Genomic DNA, 25,660 nt, shown 5'->3' with positions numbered 1-25,660 from the left:
GAGGGGATCGGGATTTGGGGAGGGGGATTTGGGGGGGTTTGAGGGAATTGGGATTTGGGGAGGGGGATTTGGGGGGTGGGATTCGGAGAGGTGAAGGAGAACGGGGAATTTGGGGAGGGGGAAGGAGCAGTCGGGAATTTGATTTTGGGATGGGGAATTGGAAGGGTTGTGACCTGGGGAGGAATTTGGGGAGGGGGATTTTTAGGGCGGGATTTAGGGTGGGATTTTGGGATGGCGATTTTTAGGGTTGGGATTTGGGGCGGGATTTAGGGCGGGATTTTGGGGTGGGGGGAATTTGAAAGTTTGGCATTTGGGGAGGGATTTGGGGAGGGGGATTTTTAGGGCGGGATTTGGGGCGGAATATGGGGAGGGGGATTTTTAGAGCGGGATTTTGGGGAGGGGGATTTTTGGGGCGGGATTTGGGGAGGGAGATTTTTCGGGCGGGATTTGGGTTGGGGGATTTTTGGGGTCGGATTTAGGGCGGGATTTGGGGTGGGGGATTTTTGGGGTGGGATTTGGGGTGGGGGATTTTTCGGGCGGGATTTGGGGTGGGGGATTTTTGGGGCGGGATTTAGGGCGGGATTTGGGGAGGGGAATTTTTGGGGTGGGATTTGGGGAGGGGGATTTTTGGGGTGGGATTTAGGGCGGGATTTGGGGAGGGGGATTTTTGGGGTGGGATTTGGGGAGGGGGATTTTTGGGGCGGGATTTGGGGAGGGGGATTTTTGGGGCGGGATTTGGGGAGCGGGATTTTTAGGGCGGGATTTTGGGGAGGGGGATTTTTGGGGTGGGATTTGGGGTGGGGGATTTTTGGGGCGGGATTTGGGGAGGGGGATTTTTAGGGTGGGATTTGGGGAGGGGGATTTTTAGGGCGGGATTTGGGGAGGGGGATTTTTAGGGTGGGATTTGGGGTGGGGGATTTTTGGGGTGGGATTTAGGGCGGGATTTGGGGAGGGGGATTTTTGGGGTGGGATTTGGGGAGGGGGATTTTTGGGGCAGGATTTGGGGAGGGGGATTTTTGGGGCGGGATTTAGGGCGGGGTTTGGGGTGGGGAATTTTTGGGGCGGGATTTGGGGAGGGGGATTTTTGGGGCGGGATTTGGGGAGGGGGATTTTTGGGGCGGGATTTGGGGAGGGGGATTTTTGGGGCGGGATTTGGGGAGGGGGATTTTTGGGGCGGGGTTTGGAAGGAGGAGCGGAGCGCCGGCCCCAGCGCGGCTTTATTGGTCTGAGTTTCACATTCCGCTGTCGGATCGGGGGGGGTCCCCTCTGCGACACCCCAAAACCCCCCAAAAGCCACCCCGAACCCCCGGTACTGGCCAGGGGGCGGATTTGGGGGGTCCCCGCAGCCCCCAAATCCCACCTTTCCCGGGGGGGGCCCGGGTCTCAGCCCCCCAAACCGTTGCGGTGCCCCCCAAAATGTGCGGGACCCCCAAAACCGTCCCGAAGCCCCCCAAAAACCATCCCGAAGCCCCCCAAAGGCCGGGCAGGATTTTGGGGATCCCCTCAGCAGCAGCGAGCCTTGTGCTGGAAATAGGCCTGGAAACGGCTCTGGGCGTAGTCCTGGGGAAAAAAAGGGGAAAATGGGAAAAAAGGGGAAAAACAGGGGGAAAAGATGGGGGGAAAAAGTGGGAGAAAAGGGGAGAAAATGGGGAAAAATGGGAAAAAACAGGGGGAAAACATGGGGGAAAAGGGGAATAAAGGGGGGAAAAAGTGGGGGAGACAAAGGGGGGAAATGGGAGAAAAAGGGGGAAAAAAGGGGGAAAAAACAGGGGGAAAATGGGGAAATAACAGGGGGGAAAACGGGGGGAAAATAATGGGGAAAAATGGGGGAAAAACGGGGAAAAGATGGGGGAAAATGGGAATAAAGGGGGGAAAAAGTGGGGGGTATAAAGGAGGAAATGGGAGAAAAAGTTGGAAAAAAGGGGAGAAAATGGGGAAAAAATGGGGAAAACCAGGGGGAAAACATGGGAGGAAAAAGGGGAATAAAGGGGGGGAAAAGCAGGGGGGTAAAGGAGGGAAATGGGAGAAAAAGTGGGAAAAAAGGGGAGAAAATGAGAAAAATTGGAAAAAAAGAGGGGAAAAGGGAATAAAGGGGGAAAAAGAGGGGGGACAAAGGGGGGAAGTGGGAGAAAAAATGGGAAAAAAGGGGAGAAAATGAGAAAAATTGGGAAAAAAGAGGGGAAAAAGGGAATAAAGGGGGAAAAAGAGGGGGGACAAAGGGGGGAAGTGGGAGAAAAAATGGGAAAAAAGGGGAGAAAATGGGGGAAAAAATGGGGGAAAACAGGGGGAAAGCATGGGGAGAAAATGGGGAAAAAAGGGGAGAAATGGGGGGGGAAAATGGGGAAAAATGGGGGAGAAATTGGTGAGAAATGGGAAAAAAAGAAGCGGGAAATGGGGGAAAAAAGGGGAAAAAGGGGAAAAAGGGGAAAAAGGAGGGAAAACGTGAGCAAAACGGGGCAAAGGCACTAAGGGGATAAAAGGGGGGCTGGGAGGGTGCAGCCCCCCAGGACCCCCCAAACCCCCCCGGGACCCCCCAGAATCCCCCAGGACCCCCCAAAACCCTCCCGGACCCCCCCAGGACTCCCCAAAACCCCGCCAGGACCCCCAAAACCCACCCAGGAGCCCCCCAGGACCCCCCAAAGCCCCCCAGGATCCCCCCGGACCCACCCGGGACCCCCCAAAACCCTCCCGGACCCCCCCAGGACTCCCCAAAACCCCGCCAGGACCCCCCAAAACCCCCCTAGGATCCCCCCGGACCCCCCCAGGACTCCCCAAAACCCCGCCAGGACCCCCCAAAACCCACCCAGGAGCCCCCCAGGACCCCCCAAAGCCCCCCAGGATCCCCCCGGACCCACCCGGGACCCCCCAGAATCCCCCCAAACCCCCAGGACCCCCCAAAACACCCCCGGACCCCACCAGGACTCCCCAAAACCCCGCCAGGACCCCCCAAAACCCCCCCCGGACCCCCCAAAACCCCGCCAGGATCCCCCCAGAGCCCCCCCAGGACCCCCCAAAACCCCCCCAGGACCTCCCAGGACCCCCCCAGGAACCCCCCAGGACCCCCCCAGGAACCCCCCCAAGACCTCCCAGGATCCCCCAAAACCCCCCCGGACCCCCCAGGACCCCCGAAACCCTCCCAGGATCCCCCCAGGACCCCCGAAACCCCCCCCGGACCCCCCAAACCCCCCCAGGACCCCCCAGGACCCCCCGGACCCCCAAACCCCCCCAAACCCCCCCCGGACCCCCCCGGACCCCCAAACCCCCCGGAGCCCACCAGGTAGCCGAAGGGGATGCTGGAGATCTTGGCCTGCACCACGGACCAGAGCCCCCAGAAGAAGTGGGAGGCCAGGGCGAAGCTGGGGGGAAATTTGGGGGGTGAGACCCCAAAATCCCCCCCAGGCACCCCAAAAACTGACACGGGGTGGGGGCGTGGGGCAGGAGGGTACAGGGACCCCAAAAATGGTACAAAGGCCTCCCAAATACAGGCAGGGACCCCAAAAGTGAAACAGGGACCCCAAAAGTGGAACAGGGACCCCGAAAGTGGAACAGGGACCCCGAAAGTGAAACAGGGACCCCGAAAGTGGAACAGGGACCCCGAAAGTGGAACAGGGACCCCAAAAGTGACATAGAGACCCCAAAAATGGAACAGGGACCCTAAAAGTGGAACAGGGACCCCAAAAATGGAACAGGGACCCCGAAAGTGGAACAGGGACCCCGAAAGTGGAACAGGGACCCCAAAAGTGAAACAGGGACCCCAAGAATGGTACAAAGGCCTCCCAAATACAGGCAGGGACCCCAAAAGTGGAACAGGGACCCCGAAAGTGGAACAGGGACCCCGAAAATGGAACAGGGACCCCAAAAGTGGAACAGGGACCCCGAAAGTGAAACAGGGACCCCGAAAGTGGAACAGGGACCCCGAAAGTGGAACAGGGACCCCAAAAATGGAACAGGGACCCCAAAAATGGAACAGGGACCCCGAAAGTGGAACAGGGACCCAAAAGTGAAACAGGGACCCCGAAAGTGAGACAGGGACCCCAAAAGTGGAACAGGGACCCCAAAAATGGAACGGGAACCCCGAGAGTGGAACAGGGACCCCGAAAGTGGAACAGGGACCCCAAAAATGGAACAGGGACCCCAAAAATGGAACAGGGACCCCGAAAGTGGAACAGGGACCCCAAAAGTGGAACAGGGACCCCGAAAGTGGAACAGGGACCCCAAAAATGGAACAGGGACCCCAAAAATGGAACAGGGACCCCAAAAATGGAACAGGGATCCCGAAAGTGAAACAGGGACCCCAAAAGTGAAACAGGGACCCCGAAAGTGGAACAGGGACCCCGAAAGTGGAACAGGGACCCCAAAAATGGAACAGGGACCCCGAAAGTGGAACAGGGACCCCAAAAGTGAAACAGGGACCCCGAGAGTGGAACAGGGACCCCAAAAGTGAAACAGGGACCCCGAGAGTGGAACAGGGACCCCGAAAGTGGAACAGGGACCCCAAAAATGGAACAGGGACCCCGAAAGTGGAACAGGGACCCCAAAAGTGAAACAGGGACCCCGAGAGTGGAACAGGGACCCCGAAAGTGGAACAGGGACCCCAAAAGTGAAACAGGGACCCCGAAAGTGAAACAGGGACCCCAAACAAAGGTACAGAAACCCCAAAAGTGAAACAGGGACCCCGAAAGTGAGACAGGGACCCCGAAAGTGAAACAGGAACCCCAAAAGTGAAACAGGGACCCCAAAAGTGAAAGAGAGCCTGAAAGTGGAACAGGGACCCCCAAAAGTGACATGGAGACCCCAAAAGTGGAACAGAGACCCCAAAAGTGGAACAGGGACCCCAAACAAAGGTACAGAAACCCCAAAAGTGAATCAGAGACCCCAAAATTGGCACAGACACCCCCAGAAGTGGTAAAGAGACCCCCAAAGTGGCACGGAGACCCCAAAAAAAGCTACAGAGACCCCAAAAGTGGCACAGGGACCCCAAAATCAGCACGGAGACCCCCAAAAAGTGCCACAGAGACCCCAAAAGTGGCCACAGAGACCCCAAAAGTGGCCACAGACACCCCCTGGATGAGGGCAGAGACACCCCAAAAAATGGCGCAGGGACCCCAGAGGTGACCCAGGGACCCCAAAGCGGGGTCCAACCCCCCCCAGACCCCCCAAAATCCGCACCGCTCGGTCTCCCGCAGCAGCTCCTCCTCCAGCCGCTGCCGCTCCTCCTGCGGCGGCCCCGAGGGACCCCCGGGCTGCCCCCACAGGTAGTGCCGGATGAAATGGAGCTGGGGGGCACGGGGGGTCAGGGGGACCCCCGAGACCCCCGGGGACACCCGGGGACCCCCAGTGACACCCAGAGACCCCCGGGGACACCCAGGGACACCCAGTGACACCCAGGGACACCCCGAGATCCCAGGGACCCCCAGGGACCCCCGGGCTGCCCCCACAGGTAGTGCCGGATGAAATGGAGCTGGGGGGCACGGGGGGTCAGGGGGACCCCAGAGACCCCCGGGGACACCCAGGGACACCCAGAGACACCCAGAGACCCCTGGGGACACCCAGGGACACCCAGGGACACCCAGGGACACCCAGGGACACCCCGAGATCCCAGGGACCCCCAGGGACCCCCGGGCTGCCCCCACAGGTAGTGCCGGATGAAATGGAGCTGGGGGGCACGGGGGGTGAGGGGGACCCCCGAGACCCCCGGGACACCCAGGGACACCCAGTGACACCCAGTGACACCCAGTGACACCCAGAGACACCCAGTGACACCCCCAGATCCCAGGGACACCCAGGGACCCCCGGGCTGCCCCCACAGGTAGTGCCGGATGAAATGGAGCTGGGGGGCACGGGGGTGAGGGGGACCCCCGAGACCCCCAGGGACACCCAGAGACACCCAGTGACACCCAGAGACCCCCAGGGACCCCCGGGCTGCCCCCACAGGTAGTGCCGGATGAAATGGAGCTGGGGGGCACGGGGGTGAGGGGGACCCCCGAGACCCCCAGGGACACCCAGAGACACCCAGTGACACCCAGGGACCCCTGGGGACACCCAGTGACACCCAGTGACACCCCCAGATCCCAGGGACCCCCAGGGACCCCCGGGCTGCCCCCACAGGTAGTGCCGGATGAAATGGAGCTGGGGGGCACGGGGGGTGAGGGGGACCCCAGAGACCCCCAGAGACCCCCGGGGACACCCAGAGACCCCCGGGGACACCCAGGGACACCCAGGGACACCCAGGGACCCCCAGTGACACCCCCAGATCCCAGGGACCCCCAGGGACCCCCGGAGACACCCAGGGACACCCAGGGACACCCAGAGACCCCAGGGACCCCCACAGACCCCTCAGGGACCCCCCCAGAGCCCCCAAGGAACCCCAAGGGACCCCCCAGGGACATCCACAGACCCCCAAGGAGCCCCCCAAGGACCCCCCAAGCCCCTCCAAGGAACCTCCCAGACCCCCAAGGGACCCGCAAGGAACCCCCCACGGACCCCAAGGAACCTCCCAGACCCCCAAGGGACCCCAAGGAACCTCCTAGACCCCTCAGGGACCCCCAGGGCCCCCCCCAGCCCCCCAGGGACCCCCCAGCCCCCCAAGGACCCCTCAGGGACCCCCCCCAGCCCCCCAAGGACCCCCCAGGGCCCCCCAGAGACCCCCCAGCCCCCCAAGGACCCCTCAGTGACCCCCCAGCTCCCCCAAGGACCCCCCAGGGACCCCTCAGTGACCCCCCAGAGACCCCCCAGCTCCCCAGGGACCCCTCAGTGACCCCCCAGAGACCCCCCAGCCCCCCAGGGACCCCTCAGTGACCCCCCAGCTCCCCCAAGGACCCCCCAGAGACCCCCCAGCTCCCCCAAGGACCCCTCAGGGACCCCTCAGTGACCCCTCAGGGACCCCCCAGGGCCTCCCCCAGCCCCCCAAGGACCCCTCACGGACCCCCCAGGGACCCCTCAGGGACCCCCCAGCTCCGCCAAGGACCCCCCAGCTCCTCCAGGGACCCCTCATGGACCCCTCAGTGACCCCTCAGGGACCCCCCAGGGACCCCCCAGCCCCCCAGTGACCCCCCAGGGCCCCCCCAGCCCCCCGCCCCACCTGCTGCTGGCGGCTGGGGTAGTGCTGGGGGCGCTCGCTGAAGCCGGGCCAGCGGCGGGAGCCGTAGCTGTACACCCACTCACAGAAGTGATTGGCCAGGTCGAACCCGCTGGGGACAGGGGCAGGGCTGCGCCCAAAATATCCCAGAGACACCCCAGAAACAGCCCAGACACACCCCAAAAATATCCCAAAGCTGCTGCGGGACAGGGGCAGGGCTGCGCCCAAAATATCCCAGAGACACCCCAGAAACAGCCCAGACACACCCCAAAAATATCCCAAATCCGCTGTGGGGCAGGGGCAGGGCTGCGCCCAAAATATCCCAGAGACACCCCAGAAACAGCCCAGACACACCCCAAAAATATCCCAAATCCGCTGTGGGGCAGGGGCAGGGCTGCGCCCAAAATATCCCAGAGACACCCCAGAAACAGCCCAGACACACCCCAAAAATATCCCAAAGGCACTGTGGGGCAGGGGCAGGGCTGCGCCCAAAATATCCCAGAGACACCCCAAAACCAGCCCAAAAATACCCCAAAAATATCCCAAACCTGCTGCGGGGCAGGGGCAGGGCTGCGCCCAAAATATCCCAGAGACACCCCAAAACCAGCCCAAAAATACCCCAAAAATATCCCAAAGCCGCTGGGGACAGGGGCGGGGCTGCACCCAAAATATCCCAGAGACACCCCAAAATCAGCCCAAAAATACCCCAAAGGGCTGCGGGGCAGGGGCAGGGCTGCGCCCAAAATATCCCAGAGACACCCCAAAACCAGCCCAAAAATACCCCAAAAATACCCCAAACCTGCTGTGGGGCAGGGGCAGGGCTGCGCCCGAAATATCCCAGAGACACCCCAAAAACAGCCCAGACACACCCCAAAAATATCCCAAAGCTGCTGCGGGACAGGGGCAGGGCTGTGCCCCAAAAACAGCCCAGAAATACCCCAAAAATACCCCAAAACCAGCCCTGTGCACCCCAAAAATACCCCAAAGCCGCTGCAGGCAGAGTCAGTGCTGCACCCAAAATAATACCCCAAAAATACCCCAAAACAGCCCTCTGCACCCCAAAAATACCCCAAAACCAGCCCAAAAATGCCCCAAAGCCGCTGCAGGGGGCAAGGTCAGTGCTGCACCCCGAAATACCCTACTGCACCCCAAAATACCGCAAAACCAGCCCAAAAATACCCCAAAAACAGCCCTCTGCACCCCAAAAATACCCCAAAGCCGCTGCAGGGCAGGGTCAGTGCTGCACCCCAAAAATATCCCAAAACCACCCCAAAAACGGCCCGCTGTGCCCAAAAAACCCCAAAATACCCCAAAAATACCCCAAAGCCACTGCGGGGCGCAAGATCAGTGCTGCACCCCAAAACCAGCCCAAAACACCCCAAAAACGGCCCGCTGTGCCCAAAAAACACCCCAAAACACCCCAAAAATACCCCAAAAACGTCCCAAAGCAGCTGCAGGGTACAGGGTCAGTGCTGCACCCCAAAAATACCCCAAAACACCCCAAAAACGGCCCGCTGCGCCCAAAAAACACCCCAAAACACCCCAAAACTACAGCTCTGCACCCCAAAAACACCAGGAGCCCACAGGGGAACCCCAAACCCCACTGCGACCACGGAACATAAACAGGAATCCCCCAAATCCCAGTGGGATTGTGGAGTGTGAGGGACCCCCAAACACACCCAGGGACCCCCAAACCCCCTCTGGGACCCCCCAAACCCCCCAGGGACCCCCCAAACCCCCCAGGGACCCCCCAAATCCCCCCCAGGGACCCCCCAAATCCCTCCCAGGGACCCCTAAAATCCCCCCAGGAGCAGGGAGTGATGATGGAGAGACCCCAAACCCCACTGGGAAAACGGAATATGAGCAGGAAGCCCCCAAATCCCAGTGGGATTATGGAGTGTGAGGGACCCCCAAACACACTCAGGGACCCCCAAATCCCTCTGGGACCCCCCAAACCCCCCAGGGACCCCTAAAATCCCATCAGAGACCCCCTAAAATCCCAGCAGGACCAGGAATTGGTGACAGAGAGACCCCAAACCCCACTGGGACAATGGAATAGGAGTGGGAAACCCCCAGATCCCAGTGGGATTGTGGAGTGTGAGGGACCCCCAGGGACCCCCGGGGACCCCCAAACCCCCTCAGGGACCCCCAAAGGCCCCGGGGACCCCCAAACCCACCGGTAGTTGTAGCTGCTGTACTCGAAGTCGATGAGCATGAGGCTGTCCGAGGAGCCCTCGCGCCCCGCCAGCAGCAGGATGTTCCCTGGGGGGCAGCGGGGCTGGGGGGTCTGGGGGGTCCCCGGGGGGTTTGGGGGGGTCTGGGGGTGTCTGAGGGGTTTGGGGGGGACTGAGGGGGTCTGGGGAGTCTGTGGGTTTTGAGGGGTCTGGAAGGTTTGTGGGGTCTGAGGGGTCTGGGAGGTTTGGGGGCTCTGTGGGGTTTGGGGGGTCTGGGAGGATCTGGGGGGGTTTGGGGGGTCTGGGGGGGTTTTGCGGGGGGTTTGGGGGTCTGGGGAGTTTGGGGGGGTCTGGGTGGTCTGAGGGGTCTGGGAGGGGTTTTGGGGGGTCTGAGGGGTTTGGGAGGTTTGGGGGCTTTGGGGGGTTTGGGAGGTTTGGGGGCTTTGGGGGGTCTGGAAGGTTTGGGGGGGTCTGAGGGGTTTGGGGGGTCTGGAAGGTTTGGGGACTCTGTGGGGTCTGGGGGTTTGGGGGCTCTGGGGGGTTTGGGGGGTCTGGGAGGATCTGGGGGGGTTTGGGGGGGTTTTGCGGGGTCTGGGGGGTTTGGGAGGTTTGGGGGGTTTGGGGGGTCTGGGGAGTTTGGGGGGTCTGGGTGGTCTGTGAGGGTTTTGGGGGATTTGGGGGGGGGTTTGGGGACGGGGGGCACTCACCCTCCTGCACGTCGTTGTGGCAGAAGACCACCGGGGATGGGGTGGCCTCCAGCAGGGCCCTGAGGGGACAGACGGGCTCAGGGGGACAGGGACAGGGGACAGGGACAGGGACAGGGGGACAGGGGGACAGGGACACGGGGACAGGGACACGGGGACACGGGGACAGGGGGACAGGGGGACAGGGACAGCGGGTGGGGACAGGGACAGGGGACAGGGACAGGGGACAGGGACAGGGGGACAGGGACAGGGGGACAGGGACAGGGGACAGGGGGACAGGGACAGGGGGACAGGGACAGCGGGTGGGGACAGGGGGACAGGGGACAGGGGGACAGGGACAGGGGACAGGGGGACAGGGACAGGGGGACAGGGACAGGGGGACAGGGACAGCGGGTGGGGACAGGGGGACAGGGGACAGGGGGACAGGGACAGGGGACAGGGGACAGGGGGACAGGGACAGGGGGACAGGGACAGGGGGACAGGGACAGCGGGTGGGGACAGGGGGACAGGGGACAGGGGGACAGGGGGACAGCCCTGGGGACAGGGGGCATCCCAGGATATGGGGACAAAGAGGACACCGGGGTACAGGGACACTGGGGACAGAGGGGATACAGGGATAGAGGACACAGGGATCCAGGGACATTGGGGACACAGGGACATGGGGGACATCCAGCACACAGGGACACTGGGGACACAGGGACATGGGGGATAGGGGTAATGGGACACAGGGATCCAGGGACATGGGGACGTGGGGGATGCAGGGAACTGGGGACACAGGGGACACCAGGGTACAGGGACACCGGGGACACAGAGATCCAGGGAAATGGGGACAGGGGGATGCCAGGGGTACAGGGACACTGGGGACACAGAGATCCAGGGAAATGGGGACAGGGGGATGCCAGGGCTACAGGGACACTGGGGACACAGGGATCCAGGGAAATGGGGACAGGGGGACATGGGGGACACCCCAAGGATATGGGGGACACAGGGACACGGGGGATGCAGGGATATGGGACACAGGGGACACCCAGAACCAAAGGCATGGGTGACACCGGGACGTGGAGGTGACACGGATGCAGGGGACACAGGGGAGACACCAGGGACACCCTGAGGACACGGGGGACACACAGGGGACACGGGGGACACACCGGGGACACGGGGGACACCAGGGATGCGAGGTCAAGGCGGGGACAGGAGGGACAGAGGGGAGGACAGAACCACGGACAGCCCGGAGCCGCAGGATGGCTGCCCTGGGGGTCCCGCGGGGCCGGGTGGGGACACCAGGGGACAGTAAGGGACACGGAGGGGGTGGCAGTGACCTGAGGCTCCTCATCTCCTGCTCCAGGTTGTAACCCCGGAGCTGCTCCAGCTGCTGCAGCTGCGCCGGCTCCGAGAAGGTCAGCTCCGAGATCTGCCGCAGGTACCTGGGGACACGGCACCGTGGGGACAGAGGGGACAGCGCGGGGACACCCGGGACAGGCTGGGGACAGCCCCCCAGCGACCCCTGCCCAGCCCCGGCCACCCCAGGGTCACCCAGTGTCCCCTCGGGGTCCCATGGGACCTGCTGGAAGCAGCCAGGAAACATCGGGGTCCCACTGGGGTTTGGGTCCCCAATTCCCTGATCCCACTGGGGTTTGGGTCCCCAATTCCCTGATCCCAATGGGGTTTGGGGTTCCCACTCCCTGATCCCAATGGGGTTTGGGTCCCCAATTCCCTGATCCCAGTGGGGTTTGGGGTTCCCACTCCCTGATCCCACTGGGGTTTGGGTCCCCAATTCCCTGATCCCAATGGGGTTTGGGGTTCCCACTCCCTGATCCCAATGGGGTTTGGGGTTCCCACTCCCTGATCCCAGTGGGGTTTGGGGTCCCCAATTCCCTGATCCCAATGGGGTTTGGGGTCCCCAATTCCCTGATCCCACTGGGGTTTGGGGTTCCCAATTCCCTGATCCCAATGGGGTTTGGGGTCCCCAATTCCCTGATCCCAGTGGGGTTTGGGGTCCCCACTCTCTGATCCCAATGGGGTTTGGGGTCCCCACTCCCTGATTCCAGTGGGGTTTGGGGTCCCCACTCTCTGATCCCAATGGGGTTTGGGGTCCCCAATTCCCTGATCCCAATGGGGTTTGGGGTCCCCACTCCCTGATCCCAATGGGGTTTGGGGTTCCCACTCCCAGTGGGATTTGTGCCCCACTCCCCACGGGATTTGTGCCTCACTCCCCAGTCCCAGTGGGATTTTGGCCCCCGTTCCCGGTGGGATTTTGGCTCCCGTTCCCGGTGGGATTTTGGCTCCCACTCCCCTCTCCCAGCGGGATTTGGCCCCCATTCCCAGTGGGATTTGTGCCCCACTCCCAGTGGGATTTTGGCCCCCGTTCCCAGCGGGATTTTGGCTCCCACTCCCCGTTCCCCATGGGATTTTGGCCCCCACTCCCAGTGGGATTTGTGCCCCACTCCCAGTGGGATTTGTGCCTCACTCCCTGCTCCCAGTGGGATTTTGGCCCCCGTTCCCAATGGGATTTTGGCTCCCACTCCCTGTTAAACATGGGATTTTGGCCCCCGTTCCCAGCGGGATTTTGGCTCCCACTCCCAGCGGGATTTTGGCTCCCACTCCCCTCTCCCAGCGGGATTTTGGCTCCCATTCCCAGCGGGATTTTGGCTCCCACTCCCCTCTCCCAGCGGGATTTTGGCTCCCATTCCCAGCGGGATTTTGGCTCCCACTCCCCTCTCCCAGCGGGATTTTGGCTCCCATTCCCAGCGGGATTTTGGCTCCCATTCCCAGTGGGATTTTGGCTCCCACTCCCCGTTCCCAGTGGGATTTTGGCCCCCGTTCCCAGCGGGATTTTGGCTCCCACTCCCCTCTCCCAGTGGGATTTGGCCCCCATTCCCAGTGGGATTTGTGCCCCACTCCCAGTGGGATTTTGGCTCCCACTCCCCGTTCCCAGTGGGATTTTGGCCCCCACTCCCAGGGGGATTTTGGCTCCCATTCCCAGTGGGATTTTGGCTCCCACTCCCCACTCCCAGCGGGATTTTGGCCCCCGTTCCCAGTGGGATTTTGGCTCCCACTCCCCGTTCCCAGCGGGATTTTGGCTCCCACTCCCCGTTCCCAGTGGGATTTTGGCTCCCACTCCCCGTTCCCCATGGGATTTTGGCCCCCGTTCCCAGCGGGATTTTGGCTCCCACTCCCCGCTCCCGGCGGGATTTTGGCTCCCACTCCCTGCTCCCAGTGGGATTTTGGCCCCCACTCCCAGCGGGATTTTGGCTCCCACTCCCTGTTCCCCATGGGATTTTGGCCCCCATTCCCAGTGGGATTTTGGCTCCCGCTCCCAGCGGGATTTTGGCTCCCACTCTCCGCTCCCCATGGGATTTTGGCCCCCACTCCCAGCGGGATTTTGGCTCCCACTCCCCGTTCCCGGCGGGATTTTGGCTCCCACTCCCCGTTCCCAGCGGGATTTTGGCTCCCACTCCCCGTTCCCGGCGGGATTTTGGCTCCCACTCCCCATTCCCAGTGGGATTTTGGCTCCCACTCCCAGTGGGATTTTGGCTCCCACTCCCCGTTCCCCATGGGATTTTGGCCCCCGTTCCCAGCGGGATTTTGGCTCCCATTCCCAGCGGGATTTTGGCTCCCACTCCCCTCTCCCAGTGGGATTTGGCCCCCATTCCCAGTGGGATTTGTGCCCCACTCCCAGCGGGATTTTGGCTCCCACTCCCCGTTCCCCATGGGATTTTGGCCCCCGCTCCCAGCGGGATTTTGGCTCCCACTCCCCGCTCCCGGCGGGATTGGGTCCCTGACCCCTCCATGGTCCCGAAGAGCCACTTGGGCTCCTTGTTGAAGGGCATGGCCATGCCGTGGAAGCGCGCCATGGTGACGGCGATCTCGGCGGAGACGCGCGGCTCCCGCAGCTCCTCGGTGCGCAGCCGCCGGCTCTGGGGGGGCACGGGGGGTTCGGGGGCGCCCGCGGGGGGCGCGGGGGGCCGGGGGGACCCCCGATCCTACCGGGATGTACTCCTCCAGCCGGCCCTGCGGGAACACCCCGAAGAGGCGCGGGCCCAGCGCGCGCTCCGCCAGGATGGCGAACATGACGCTCTCCAGCACCAGCGAGTCCACGCCCTGCGGGGGGACGGGGGCACCCCGAAAACGGGGCCACAGGTTGGGAGGCAGGAACGGGGCCCAAGAACGGGGATCCCCAAAAATGGGGCCACAAAAATGGGGCCCAGGAACGGGGCCGCAAATGGGGATCACCAAAAATGGGACCACAGGTTGGGAGGCAGGAACGGGGCCGCAAATGGGGATCCCCAAAAATGGGGCAACAAAAATGGGAGCCAAGAACGGGGCCACAAATGGGGATCCCCAAAAATGGGGCAACAAAAATGGGACCCAGGAACGGGGCCGCAAATGGGGATCCCCAAAAATGGGGCAACAAAAATGGGGCCCAAGAACGGGGCCACAAATGGGGATCCCCAAAAATGGGGCAACAAAAATGGGAGCCAGGAACGGGGCCGCAAATGGGGATCCCCAAAAATGGGGCAACAAAAATGGGGCCCAAGAACGGGGCCACAAATGGGGATCCCCAAAAATGGGGCAACAAAAATGGGACCCAGGAACGGGGCCGCAAATGGGGATCCCCAAAAATGGGGCAACAAAAATGGGAGCCAAGAACGGGGCCACAAATGGGGATCCCCAAAAATGGGGCAACAAAAATGGGACCCAGGAACGGGGCCGCAAATGGGGATCCCCAAAAATGGGGTCACAGGTTGGGAGGCAGGAACGGGGCCGCAAATGGGGATCCCCAAAATTGGGGCCACCAAAATGGGACCCAAGAATGGGGCCACAAATCAGGGACCACAAAAATGGGACCACAAATGGGGATCCCCAAAAATGGGAGCCAAGAACAGGACCGCAAATCAGGATCCCCAAAAACGGGACCACAGGTTGGGACCACAAAAATGGGGCCACAAATCAGGATTCCCAAAAATGGGACCACAGGTTGGGACCACAAAAATGGGGCCACAAATCGGGATTCCCAAAAACAGGACCATGAAAATGGGACCCAAAAATGGGGCCACAACTCAACACCCCCCAAAACCGAGACCCCAGCAGAGAGACCCCCAAACCAGCACCGCCAAGCCCAGTGGGTGGGAACCCGAAAATCCTAATTCCAGGGGGTCCCTGGGGGTCTCCATAGGGTTTGGGGTTCTGGGGAGTTCCCTATGGGTCCCCATGGGGTTTGGGGTCTCAGGGGGTCCCCATGGGGTTTGGGGTCTCGGGGGTCCCCACGGGGTTTGGGGTCTCGGGGGTCCCCACGGGGTTTGGGGTCTCGGGGGTCCCCCATAGAGTTTGGGGTCTATGGGGTTCCCACAGGGTTTGGGGATCCCCATGGGATTTGGGGTCTCAGGGGTTCCTATGGGGTTTGTGGTCTTGGGGGTCCCCATGGGGTGTGGCTGTCCCCTCACCCACAGGATAGCCCCTGAACCCCAAACCCCAGCACTCCCCCATCCCAAAAATGCACATGAAAATCCCTAATCCCAGGGGTTCCCATAGGGTTTAGGGTCTTGGGTGTTCCCATGGGGTTTGGGATCTCGGGGGTCCCCATGGGATTTGGGGTCTCAGAAGTTCCTATGGGGTTTGGGGTCTTGAGGGTCCCCATGGGGTATGGCTGTCCCCTCACCCACAGGACGGCCACAGCCCCCCAACCCCAGCACCCCGCACCCCAGCAGGATTCCCTAATCCCGGGGGGTCCCTCGGGGGTCCCGGGGGGTCCCTCGGGGGTCGCTGTGGGTTTTGGGGCGCGGCGGTGCCCTCACCTGCAGGATGGCCCCGTAGACGCGCAGCAGCACCTGCCGGGGCTCGTCCCCCACGCTCGGCACGTGCTCGGGCAGCGTGCACTTGTACAGCAGGTTACTGAGCCCCCCGCTGCGGGACGGGGACATCGGGGACATCGGGGGACATCAGGGACATTGGGGACATCGGGGACATCGAGGACATTGGGGACATTGGGGACACCGAGGGGACAGGGACCCATCGGGCAGTGTGCACTTGTACAGCAGGTTACTGAGCCCCCCGCTGCGGGACGGGGACATCGGGGACATCAGGGGACATCGGGGACATCAGGGACATCGGGGACATTGGGGACATCAGGGACATTGGGGACACCAAGGGGACAGGGACCCATCGGGCAGTGTGCACTTGTACAGCAGGTTACTGAGCCCCCCGCTGCGGGACGGGGACATCGGGGACACTGGGGACATTGGGGACATCGGGGACATTGGGGACATTAGGGACATTGGGGACATCGGGGACATCGGGGGCATTGGGGACATTGGGGACATTGGGGACATTGGGGACATCGGGGACATCGGGGACATTGGGGACATCGGGGGACATTGGGGGACATCGGGGGACATTGGGGACATCGGGGACACCAAGGAGACAGGGACCCATCGGGCAGTGTGCACTTGTACAGCAGGTTACTGAGCCCCCCGCTGCGGGACGGGGACATCGGGGACATCAGGGGACATCGGGGACATCAGGGACATTGGGGACATCAGGGACATTGGGGACATTGGGGACATCGGGGACACCGAGGGGACAGGGACCCATCGGGCAGTGTGCACTTGTACAGCAGGTTACTGAGCCCCCCGCTGCGGGACGGGGACATTGGGGACATCGGGGACATTGGGGACATCAGGGACATTGGGGGACACCAAGGGGACAGGGACCCATCGGGCAGCGCGCACTTGTACAGCAGGTTACTGAGCCCCCCGCTGCGGGACGGGGACATCGGGGACATTGGGGACATCGGGGACATTGGGGACATCGGGGACATCGGGGACATTGGGGACATCGGGGACATCGGGGGGACAGGGACCCATCGGGCAGCGCGCACTTGTACAGCAGGTTACTGAGCCCCCCGCTGCGGGACGGGGACATCGGGGACATTGGGGACACCGGGGACATTGGGGACATCGGGGGCCCTGCTCGGGATGTGCTGGGGCAGCTGGCAGGAGACGGGGACACTGGGGACACTGGATAGGGACACTGGGAGAGGAACTGGGACACTGGGGACAGTGGATGGGGACACTGGGGAAAGGGACCAGGACACTGGGGACACTGGACAGGGACACTGGGAGAGGGACTGGGACACTGGGGACACTGGACAGGGACACTGGGAGAGGGACCGGGGTCTGGGGGTCACTGGGGGACAGGGACGCTGGCCTAGGGGCCCACTGGGACACGGCCCCGAGGGCACTGGGGACACTGGGGGACAGGGACTGGGACACTGGTCTGGAGGGCAGCAGGGACACTGGGGGACAGGGACTGGGACACTGGTCCGGAGGGCAGCGGGGACACTGGGGGACAGGGACTGGGACACTGGTCTGGAGGGTAGCGGGGACACTGGGGGACAGGGACTGGGACACTGGTCCGGAGGGCAGTGGGGACACTGGGGGACAGGGACTGGGACACTGGTCTGGAGGGTAGCGGGGACACTGGGGGACAGGGACTGGGACACTGGTCTGGAGGGTAGCGGGGACACTGGGGGACAGGGACTGGGACACGGCCCCGAGGGCACTGGGGACACTGGGAGGGACATGGGGGACTGGCCCGGAGGATGACTGGGGACACCAGTGCGAGGGACACTGGGCTACTGGCACACCGGGGGACAGGGACAGTGCTCCGGGGACAACGGGGGACACCGGGAGGGGACAGGGAGGGGACAGGGCTGGGGACAGGGACACCGGGAGAGAACAGGATGGGGACAGGGACACCGGGAGGGGGCAGGGCTGGGGACAGGGAGGGGGCAGGGACACCGGGAGAGAACAGGATGGGGACAGGGACACCGGGAGGGAACAGGATGGGGACAGGGACACCGGGAGGGGGCAGGGCTGGGGACAGGGAGGGGGCAGGGACACCGGGAGAGAACAGGATGGGGACACGGACACCGGGAGGGGACAGGGACACCGGGAGGGGACAGGGAGGGGACAGGGCTGGGGACAGGGAGGGGACAGGGAAGGGACAGGGAGGGGACAGGGCTGGGGACAGGGACACCGCTCTGAGGTACAACAGGGAGGGGACAGGGAGGGGACAGGGAGGGGACAGGGAGGGGACAGGGACACCGGGAGGGGACAGGGAGGGGACAGGGAGGGGACAGGGAGGGGACAGGGCTGGGGACAGGGAAGGGACAGGGAGGGGACAGGGAGGGGACAGGGCCACCGCTCCGGGGACAATCGGGGCCACCGGGAGGGGACAGGGAGGGGACACCTCCCCGAGCCCCGGGACGAGACCACTGAGGGGAGCGGGGGGGGGGGGGGTCCCGCCTCTCTCCCGTTCCGCTTCCTACCTGACGAGCGAGATGCCGAACTCGTCGGGGCCGATGAGCTTCCAGGAGCCGGCCAGGAACTCGCGGCACCAGGCGTAGGCCTGCAGGCGGGTGGCGGCGGGGACATCACCGTCCGCGCCGCCGCCGCCCGCGCCCCCCGCCGCCGCCGCCATGGTGGCCGCCACCCGGTCCGGCTCGGCCAGGGCGGGACCCAGCCGCGTCTAACCAATAGCGACGCGATTCGCTGATTGACGGTTTGTCTGACCAATAGGAAGGCGGCTCTGGGGGGGCGTCGCGCGCGCGGCGGCCAATGGGAGCGCTCGGCGGGATGCGGCGGAACGTGGAGGTGAAGGCGCGGCTGAGGGAGCGGGAGGCAGTGCTGAGGGCGGCCCTGGCGCTGCGGGCGCTGGGCGCGGACGGCCCCGGGACCGGGCAGGAACCGACCCGGGAGCGCCCCGGGGCCGGGCAGGAGCCGCCGCAGCAGTGGCCCGGGGCCGGGCAGGTGCTGCTCCAGACCGACACGTTCTTCCGCGTGCCGCGGGGCCGGCTGAAGCTGCGCCGCACGCCGGTGAGGGGCGGCTGGAGGGGCTGGGCCCGGCGCTGTGCTGGGCTGTGCTCACCTGTGTCCATCCTCACCTGTGCCTCTGCTCACTGTGCTCACCTGTGCCCGTCCCCGTGCTCACTGTGCTCACCTGTGCCCGTCCCCGTGCTCACTGTGCTCACCTGTGCCCGTCCCCGTGCTCACTGTGCTCACCTGTGGCCATCCTCACCTGTGCCTCTGCTCACTGTGCTCACCTGTGCCCATCCCTGTGCTGGGCTGTGCCTCTGCTCACCTGTGCTCACCTGTGTCCATCCTCACTTGTCCCCGTGCTTCACCTGTGCTCACCTGTGCTCACCTGTGCCCGTCCCTGTGCTGGGCTGTGCCTCTGCTCACCTGTGCTCACCTGTGTCCATCCTCACTTGTCCCCGTGCTTCACCTGTGCTCACCTGTGCTCACCTGTGCCTGTCCCTGTGCTGGGCTGTGCCTCTGCTCACCTGTGCCCGTCCCCGTGCTCACCTGTGTCCATCCTCACTTGTTCCCGTGCTTCACCTGTGCTCACTGTGCTCACCTGTGCCTGTCCCTGTGCTGGGCTGTGCCTCTGCTCACCTGTGCCTCTGCTCACTGTGCTCACCTGTGCCTGTCCCTGTGCTGGGCTATGCCTCTGCTCACTGTGCTCACCAGTCCCTGTGCTCACCTGTGCTTCACCTGTGCTCACCTGTGCCCGTCCCTGTGCTCACCTGTGCTTCACCTGTGCCTGTCCCCATGCTTGCCTGTGCCTCTGCTCACTGTGCTCATCTGTCTCCATGCTCACCTGTCCCCCTGCTTCACCTGTGCTCACGTGTCCCCATCCTCACCTGCCCCTGTCTGTCCCCGTGCTCACCTGTCCCTGTGCTCACTGTCCCCACCTGTCCCTGTGCTTCACCTGTGCTCACCTGTCCCTGTCCCTGTGCTCACCTCTCCCTATTCTCACCTGTCTGTTTCCCTTTCCTGTCCCCATGCTCACCTGTCCTCACCTGTCCCTGTCCTCACCTGTCCCCATGCTCACCTGTCCTCACCTGTCCCTGTCCTCACCTGTCCCCATGCTCACCTGTCCCTGTCCTCACCTGTCCCCGTCCTCACCTGTCCCCATGCTCACCTGTCCCTTTCCCTTTCCTGTCCCCATGCTCACCTGTCCTCACCTGTCCCTGTCCTCAGCTGTCCCCATGCTCACCTGTCCCCGTGCTCACCTGTCCTCACCTGTCCCTGTCCTCAGCTGTCCCCATGCTCACCTGTCCCTGTGCTCACCTGTGCTCACCTGTCCCTGTGCTCACCTGTCCCCGTGCTCACTGTCCCCACCTGTCCCCGTGCTCACTGTCCCCACCTGTCCCTGTGCTCACTGTCCCCACCTGTCCCCAGGACGGCCGGGGGGAGCTGATTTTCTACGAGCGCCCCGACAGAGCCGGCCCCAAGGTGTCCCTGTTCAGCACCAGCCCCACGGCCGACCCCGAGGGGCTGCAGGTGAGCGGGGTGGGCTGGGGCGGCCTGGCTGCCACCCCTGCCACCCCTGTGCCACCTCTGTGCCACCCCCTGTGCCACCCCCTGTGTTACCCCATCACCTCTGTTACCCCCTGTGTCACCCCTGTGCCACCCCTGTGCCACCCCTGTGCCACCCCTGTGTCACCCCTGTGTTACCCCATCACCTCTGTCACCCCCTGTGTCACCCCCTGTGTCACCCCCTGTGCCACCCCTGTGCCACCCCTGTGCCACCCCTGTGCCACGTCTGTGTCACCCCTGTGCCACCCCTGTCCCCATGTCCCGTGTCCCAGGCGGTGCTGTCACAGTCCCATGTCCCATGTCCCATGTCCCGTGTCCCAGGCGGTGCTGTCACAGTCCCATGTCCCATGTCCCATGTCCCATGTCCCGTGTCCCGTGTCCCATGTCCCGTGTCCCAGGCGGTGCTGTCACAGTCCCATGTCCCATGTCCCATGTCCCATGTCCCGTGTCCCGTGTCCCGTGTCCCGTGTCCCAGGCGGTGCTGTCACAGTCCCGTGTCCCGTGTCCCAGGCGGTGCTGTCGTGGTCCCTGGGCGTGCTGGGCACGGTGAGGAAGGAGCGGCTGCTGCTGCTGCTGGGCCAGACGCGGCTGCACCTGGACCGCGTGCAGGGCCTCGGCGACTTCCTGGAGCTGGAGGTGAGGGACAGCGGGGTGGCACGGGTGGCACGGGTGGCACGGGTGGCACGGCTGTCCCGGGTGACCCGGGTGACCCGGGTGATGCGGTGGCACAGGTGGTGCTGCGGCCGGGGCAGAGCGAGCAGGACGGGCAGCGCCTGGCACGGGACCTGCTGCGGGACCTCGGCGTGGCCGACAGCGACCTCGTCCCTGGGGCCTACCTGGACCTGCTGCTGGCACGGGGGGACGGCGGGGACAGCGGGGACAGCGCCCCGTGCCAGGGACAGCAGGGCTGAGGGCAGGGCCCCCCTGGAACCCTGCTGTGCCTTCTCACACCCTAGGAGCACACTGTGACTGTCCCGTGGACACCCTGTGCCCACCCCATAAACACCCTGTACCCCTATGGACACCCTGTACCCCTATGGACACCCCGTGCCCACCCCATAAACACCCTGTGCCCACCCCATAAACACCCTGTGCCCCTATGGACACCCTGTGCCCACCCTATATACACCCTGTGCCCCCTATGGACACCCCGTGCCCACCCCATAAACACCCTGTGCCCACCCCATGGACACCCTGTGTCTTCTTCTACCCCATAAACATCCTGTACCCCTATGGACACCCTGTGCCTGCCCCATGGACACCCTGTGCCCCCGATGGACACCCTGTGCCCACCCTATAAACACCCTGTGCTCCTGATGGACACCCTGTGCCCGCCCCATGGACACCCTGTACCCCTATGGACACCCTGTGCCCACCCTATATACACCCTGTGCCCCTATGGACACCCTGTGCCTGCCCCATAAACACCCTGTGCCTTGTCACACCCCATAAACACCCCACAGACACCCCCAGCCCCAAAACCCCCCTGGAAACCCCATACCACCCCACAGACACCCCATACCCACCCCACGGACACCCCCTGTCCTCTCCCACCCCACAGACACCCCCAGTCCCATAATGTCCCCTGGAAACCTCATACCCACCCCACAGACACCCCATACCCACCCCACAGACCACCCCAGCCCCAGAACCCCCCTGGAAACCCCACAGCCACCCCATGGACACCCCATACCCACCCCACACCCACCCCATACCCACCCCACAGCCACCCCCTGTCCTCTCCCACCCCACAGACACCCCTGTTGCAGAGGATAGATAGATATGATTGTTATTTTAGCTAGCCGGATGTCACTTCTACCCTTGGATGAATCCTGGAGTGAAATGGACTGTTCCATCCCACCCCGCAAAAGATTGTGGCTCATCCCGCACCTCTGTACCTGCCCCTAAAACAGAGTCTGTAACCCCATTGGCCCATGCCTTGTCCCAGCCCATCTGGGAGCCCCTGATAAGGGGGCTCCGAGCGGCCATGCAGCCTCTTGGCCCTCTCCTCCTCTCTTGGACTTCCTCCCCTCTAGGACTCCCTTCCTCCCTGGGGCTTCCCCTCTCCTAAACCCTCCGTTTCTCTCTCCCCTCCCCCATCCTCCTAAGCCCAGCCACGTGCTACGCCTGAGAGCACGAGGCCTGGGCATCCCTGAATTCTCCAATAAACCTCTTCCCCCAAGAGCAAGCTTCAGAGATCTCTGCCTCCCTACACCCCAACCGTGCAACAGGAGCCTACTCTTCCCACAACTGGCGCCCAACGTGAAAGAAAAAGGAATCCACGAATTTCGACACCTCCATGCACGGTAATTACCTGTGATAGCCTCCTCTTCGCTCTGAGCACAGGCTGTCGTTGCTAAGCAACGTAGAAGCCTTATCTCTTTAAAGTTTGCCGAGGCATTTTACCCTCGAGCACCATCGCCTGTGAATAGCGGGCTTTTGGAGCTCTTGGGACTGCCCGAACAAGGAGCTGTGAGCTGGTGGCACGTGGCCACGTTAAGAGAGCGCACCGAGCACTGCCTAGCACTGCCTGCGCTGGAAGCCCCGAGGGGGGAGGTCTGAAGGTCCCGAGCACGGAAAAGCCGTCCGGAGAGACGCCCGGAGCTCTGAGGGGACCTGTGCAGAGTCCTGAGGAGAGGATCTCTGCTTTTGCGAATTTGAGGTGAGCTACACAGGTCTAAAATATGGGACAATCCCACTCTACCCAAGATAGAGATCTCTATAAACAATTGAATCATCTGTTACGTAGTCATAATAGTACTTTGCCCAAGAAAGAGTTAAAATCCCTCTTGGAATGGGTCCTGCCCCACTTCCCTCATGCGGATCGATCAGCCGCCTTTACCAAAGAATTCTGGGACTCAGTAGGTGATAAGCTTTTTATTGAGATTTCCAGGAGAGATGCCGTTGCTTGCAGGTTACTCCCAGCTTTTAGAGCTGTGGCCGAATTGTTCGTTCCACGAAAGCCGGTCCCGGCCATGCGGCCGGCCCACGCGGCTGCTGATGACCGCGCCGCGATCCCCTCCCGCCCCGCCCCTCCCCCTCCCGCCGCGGCCCCGGCCGCAACCGCCGCGGCCGCCCCCCTGAGTGACGCGATTCCCACCGCCCCCGCCCTGGCCCCTGCGACCCCCCACCCAACCCCCGCGCCGCGCCGCCGGCCGCCGGCCCCCGCGGCCGCTTCCACCCCTGCCGCTTCCGCCGCGACCGCGAGCCCACCCCCAACCGCCGCGGCTGCGCCGGCCCCCGCGACCACCCCCCGCACCCCCCCGATCCCCGCGCCGCGCCGCCTGCCGCCGGGCTCGGTAGCCCCCGCCGTGGCCGCTCCCGCCCCTCCCACCTCCGCCGCGACCTCAGCCCCCACCGCCGCGATCAGCCCCGGCCCCGCCCCACCCCCCGCAGCCGCCGCTCCTGTCCCGGCCCCCGCTGCCGCCCCGCCCCCCCTACTGGCCGCGGGGCTCGTGCCCGCCCCGGCTCCCCCCGAAACCCCCCTAGCAGCGGCTGTTGCTACTTTCGCTGGCTCCTTACAAAGCGCCTTCGCCGCGTTTCTACAAACGCTCAATCCAGCGCTCGCCGCTGCCTTGCCGCCGTCGCCTGCGCGGGGAGAGCGCGTGGCCATGCCCCCAATCCCGGACGTGCGACAGGAAGCACCGGGAAGCCCGGTGCGCCCACCCCAGCCCAAGCCCCGGCCGTGGGGGGACACCCCGGGTCCCCGCGCCGCGACCCCGTCACCCCCCACCCCCCGGCAACCCCCCCGCGGAACGTGCCCATCGTCAGCATGCTCCGGCGGGGCGGCAGACGCGGCCGCCATCTTGGTTCGGCCGGCGGACCACGTGGTGCGCCCCGCACATGCGCAGTTCGCGGTGCCCCCGGTCCGGCCGGTCCCCGTCGCCTCTGCCGCGCCGCCGATAGAGCCTGCCACTCCCGCCGCGCCCTGTGCCGCGACCCCACCACCCCCCGCCTCCCGGCAACCCCCCCGCGGTGCGGGCCCAACATCAGACGGCTCCGGCGGGGCGGCAGACGCGGCCGCCATCTTGGTTCGGCCGGCGGACCACGTGGTGCGCCCCGCGAATGCGCGGTTCGCGGTGCCCCCGGTCTGGCCGGTTCCCGCCGCCTCTGCCGCGCCGCCGACGGAGCCCGCCGCTCCCCCCGCGCCCCGTGCCGCGCTCTGCGATCAGCCAGAACCCCCGAGCTCAGCGGCGGCGCCGGCAGAACCCCCGGAGCCGCCAGAAGGAGCCCCACCGCCGACGCCGGGGACCACCGAGTCGCTTCCGGGTTTGCCGCTAAAGCCCTCCGTGCCGGGTGCCCGCCCGGAACTCCGGCCAGCCGCGCAACAAGTTCTCGTCACCCCACCGCCGCCCCTACAGCCCCTGGATGCCCCCGCTTCCTCTCCTAGGCTGCATCCACATTCCACAGCTGCAGCCTCAGCTTGGAGAGATCCCTCCGCATCCTCAGGTTTCTCCCATGAGCCTTTGCTGACAGTCTCCACTCCTGCCCCTCTGCCCCAGCTGTTGGCAGCTGCAGCTGACTCACAGCTTAGCATGCAGCCAGGGGAAGAGAAACAGCACCTGGCAGCTGCTTTGACGAGTACAGGATCCACAGAGAACTGTGCTAGCCCTACCAGTACCACCCCTGCTGCCTCAGTTTCCCAGGATGCTCAGGGAATCATTGATGGCCTCCAACTGATGGACAGGCATATATCCAAGCCTCATGGTCCCAGAGAGTGGACAGCTGTCCCATCTCTGGACGAGAGAGAATTCCTAGTAGCGGCAGGAGATAGTTGCTTCCGTTTCTCTTATGGTTACCAGCTGTTGGGGGGTACCATAGAAAAGACATCTAAAGCCCTAGAAAGCAGCTTATTAAAACAGAAAAGGGGAATATATAAGGCCACACCCCAAAATTGGTTCAGCAAAGCCCCATATGCATACAATCTTTCAAATTGCTGTATAGGACAGCCTGACATGCCCATTTACAGACACTTTCTGAACAACAAAAAAGTAAAAATAAAAGTCTTGATCAAGACCTCAGTCACAGGACAAATAGAAAGCCCATGCAACCTCGTAACATGGGAGAGAGGGTTTGCTTGTGTCTCTACAGGTGAAGGACTCAGATGGATCCCGGCAAAGAATGTAAAGCCTTACCATACACCGAAATCTGGCAGTGCCCTCACCAGTGGCAATGACTTTGCAGGTGCAAACCAAGAAGCAGGCGCTCAGATTTGAACTGTGCTAAGACGAGATGAAAACTACCTGCCAGAAACAATTCAAGACTATGGACATTTATTTTCACATACATGTTAATTTTGTACCCTTGTTGTTACATTTGTTC

At 63.5% G+C, this 25,660-nt stretch overlaps 2 protein-coding genes across 13 annotated transcripts; one reads left to right on the top strand and one right to left on the bottom strand.

Moving 5' to 3' along the window:
• Positions 1 to 1,199: 1,199 nt before the first annotated feature.
• Positions 1,200 to 18,456, bottom strand: CHKB (choline kinase beta). Of its 12 annotated transcripts, none has more exons than XM_085568294.1 (11): positions 18,286 to 18,456; positions 15,752 to 15,860; positions 13,944 to 14,057; positions 13,740 to 13,873; positions 11,276 to 11,380; positions 9,960 to 10,018; positions 9,256 to 9,340; positions 7,082 to 7,208; positions 5,170 to 5,276; positions 3,275 to 3,356; positions 1,200 to 1,560 (listed from the first exon to the last, which is right to left on the bottom strand). In XM_085568294.1, the coding sequence occupies exons 1-11, from the start codon at positions 18,435 to 18,437 to the stop codon at positions 1,504 to 1,506; spliced, it is 1,131 nt and encodes a 376-aa protein (XP_085424420.1). In that variant the 5' UTR covers positions 18,438 to 18,456; the 3' UTR covers positions 1,200 to 1,503. The 12 variants fall into 12 exon arrangements, with proteins under 12 accessions (XP_085424420.1, XP_085424423.1, XP_085424425.1 ...); XM_085568297.1 differs by having other exon boundaries at positions 7,082 to 7,190; XM_085568299.1 differs by having other exon boundaries at positions 5,170 to 5,243; positions 7,082 to 7,190.
• On the top strand, positions 18,431 to 21,742 carry LOC110479262 (uncharacterized). The gene is made up of 4 exons (XM_077783167.2): positions 18,431 to 18,832; positions 20,201 to 20,302; positions 20,849 to 20,974; positions 21,070 to 21,742. The coding sequence occupies exons 1-4, from the start codon at positions 18,575 to 18,577 to the stop codon at positions 21,247 to 21,249; spliced, it is 666 nt and encodes a 221-aa protein (XP_077639293.2). The 5' UTR covers positions 18,431 to 18,574; the 3' UTR covers positions 21,250 to 21,742.
• Positions 21,743 to 25,660: the final 3,918 nt, after the last annotated feature.

Source organism: Lonchura striata, chromosome 1A (genome assembly GCF_050655825.1).
Source record: "Lonchura striata isolate lonStrDom1 chromosome 1A, ASM5065582v1, whole genome shotgun sequence".
In the NCBI taxonomy this organism is placed as follows: Eukaryota; Metazoa; Chordata; class Aves; order Passeriformes; family Estrildidae; genus Lonchura; species Lonchura striata.
The sequence above is the reverse complement of the archived record's forward strand: the minus strand, read 5'-3'. Positions and strand labels throughout refer to the sequence as shown.

Excerpts from the sequence above, each read along its gene's own strand:
- LOC110479262 (XM_077783167.2), top strand. The coding sequence starts at position 18,575 with ATGGGAGCGCTCGGCGGGATGCGGCGGAACGTGGAGGTGAAGGCGCGG. Across the intron at positions 20,303-20,848 it reads CCGACCCCGAGGGGCTGCAG|GCGGTGCTGTCGTGGTCCCT; the intron begins GTGAGCGGGGTG and ends CCCGTGTCCCAG. Across the intron at positions 20,975-21,069 it reads GCGACTTCCTGGAGCTGGAG|GTGGTGCTGCGGCCGGGGCA; the intron begins GTGAGGGACAGC and ends GCGGTGGCACAG.
- CHKB (XM_085568290.1), bottom strand. The coding sequence starts at position 18,437 with ATGGCGGCGGCGGCGGGGGGCGCGGGCGGCGGCGGCGCGGACGGTGAT. Across the intron at positions 11,381-13,739 it reads CTCTTCGGGACCATGGAGGG|GTACCTGCGGCAGATCTCGG; the intron begins GTCAGGGACCCA and ends CCGTGTCCCCAG. Across the intron at positions 9,341-9,959 it reads CCACAACGACGTGCAGGAGG|GGAACATCCTGCTGCTGGCG; the intron begins GTGAGTGCCCCC and ends GCTGCCCCCCAG.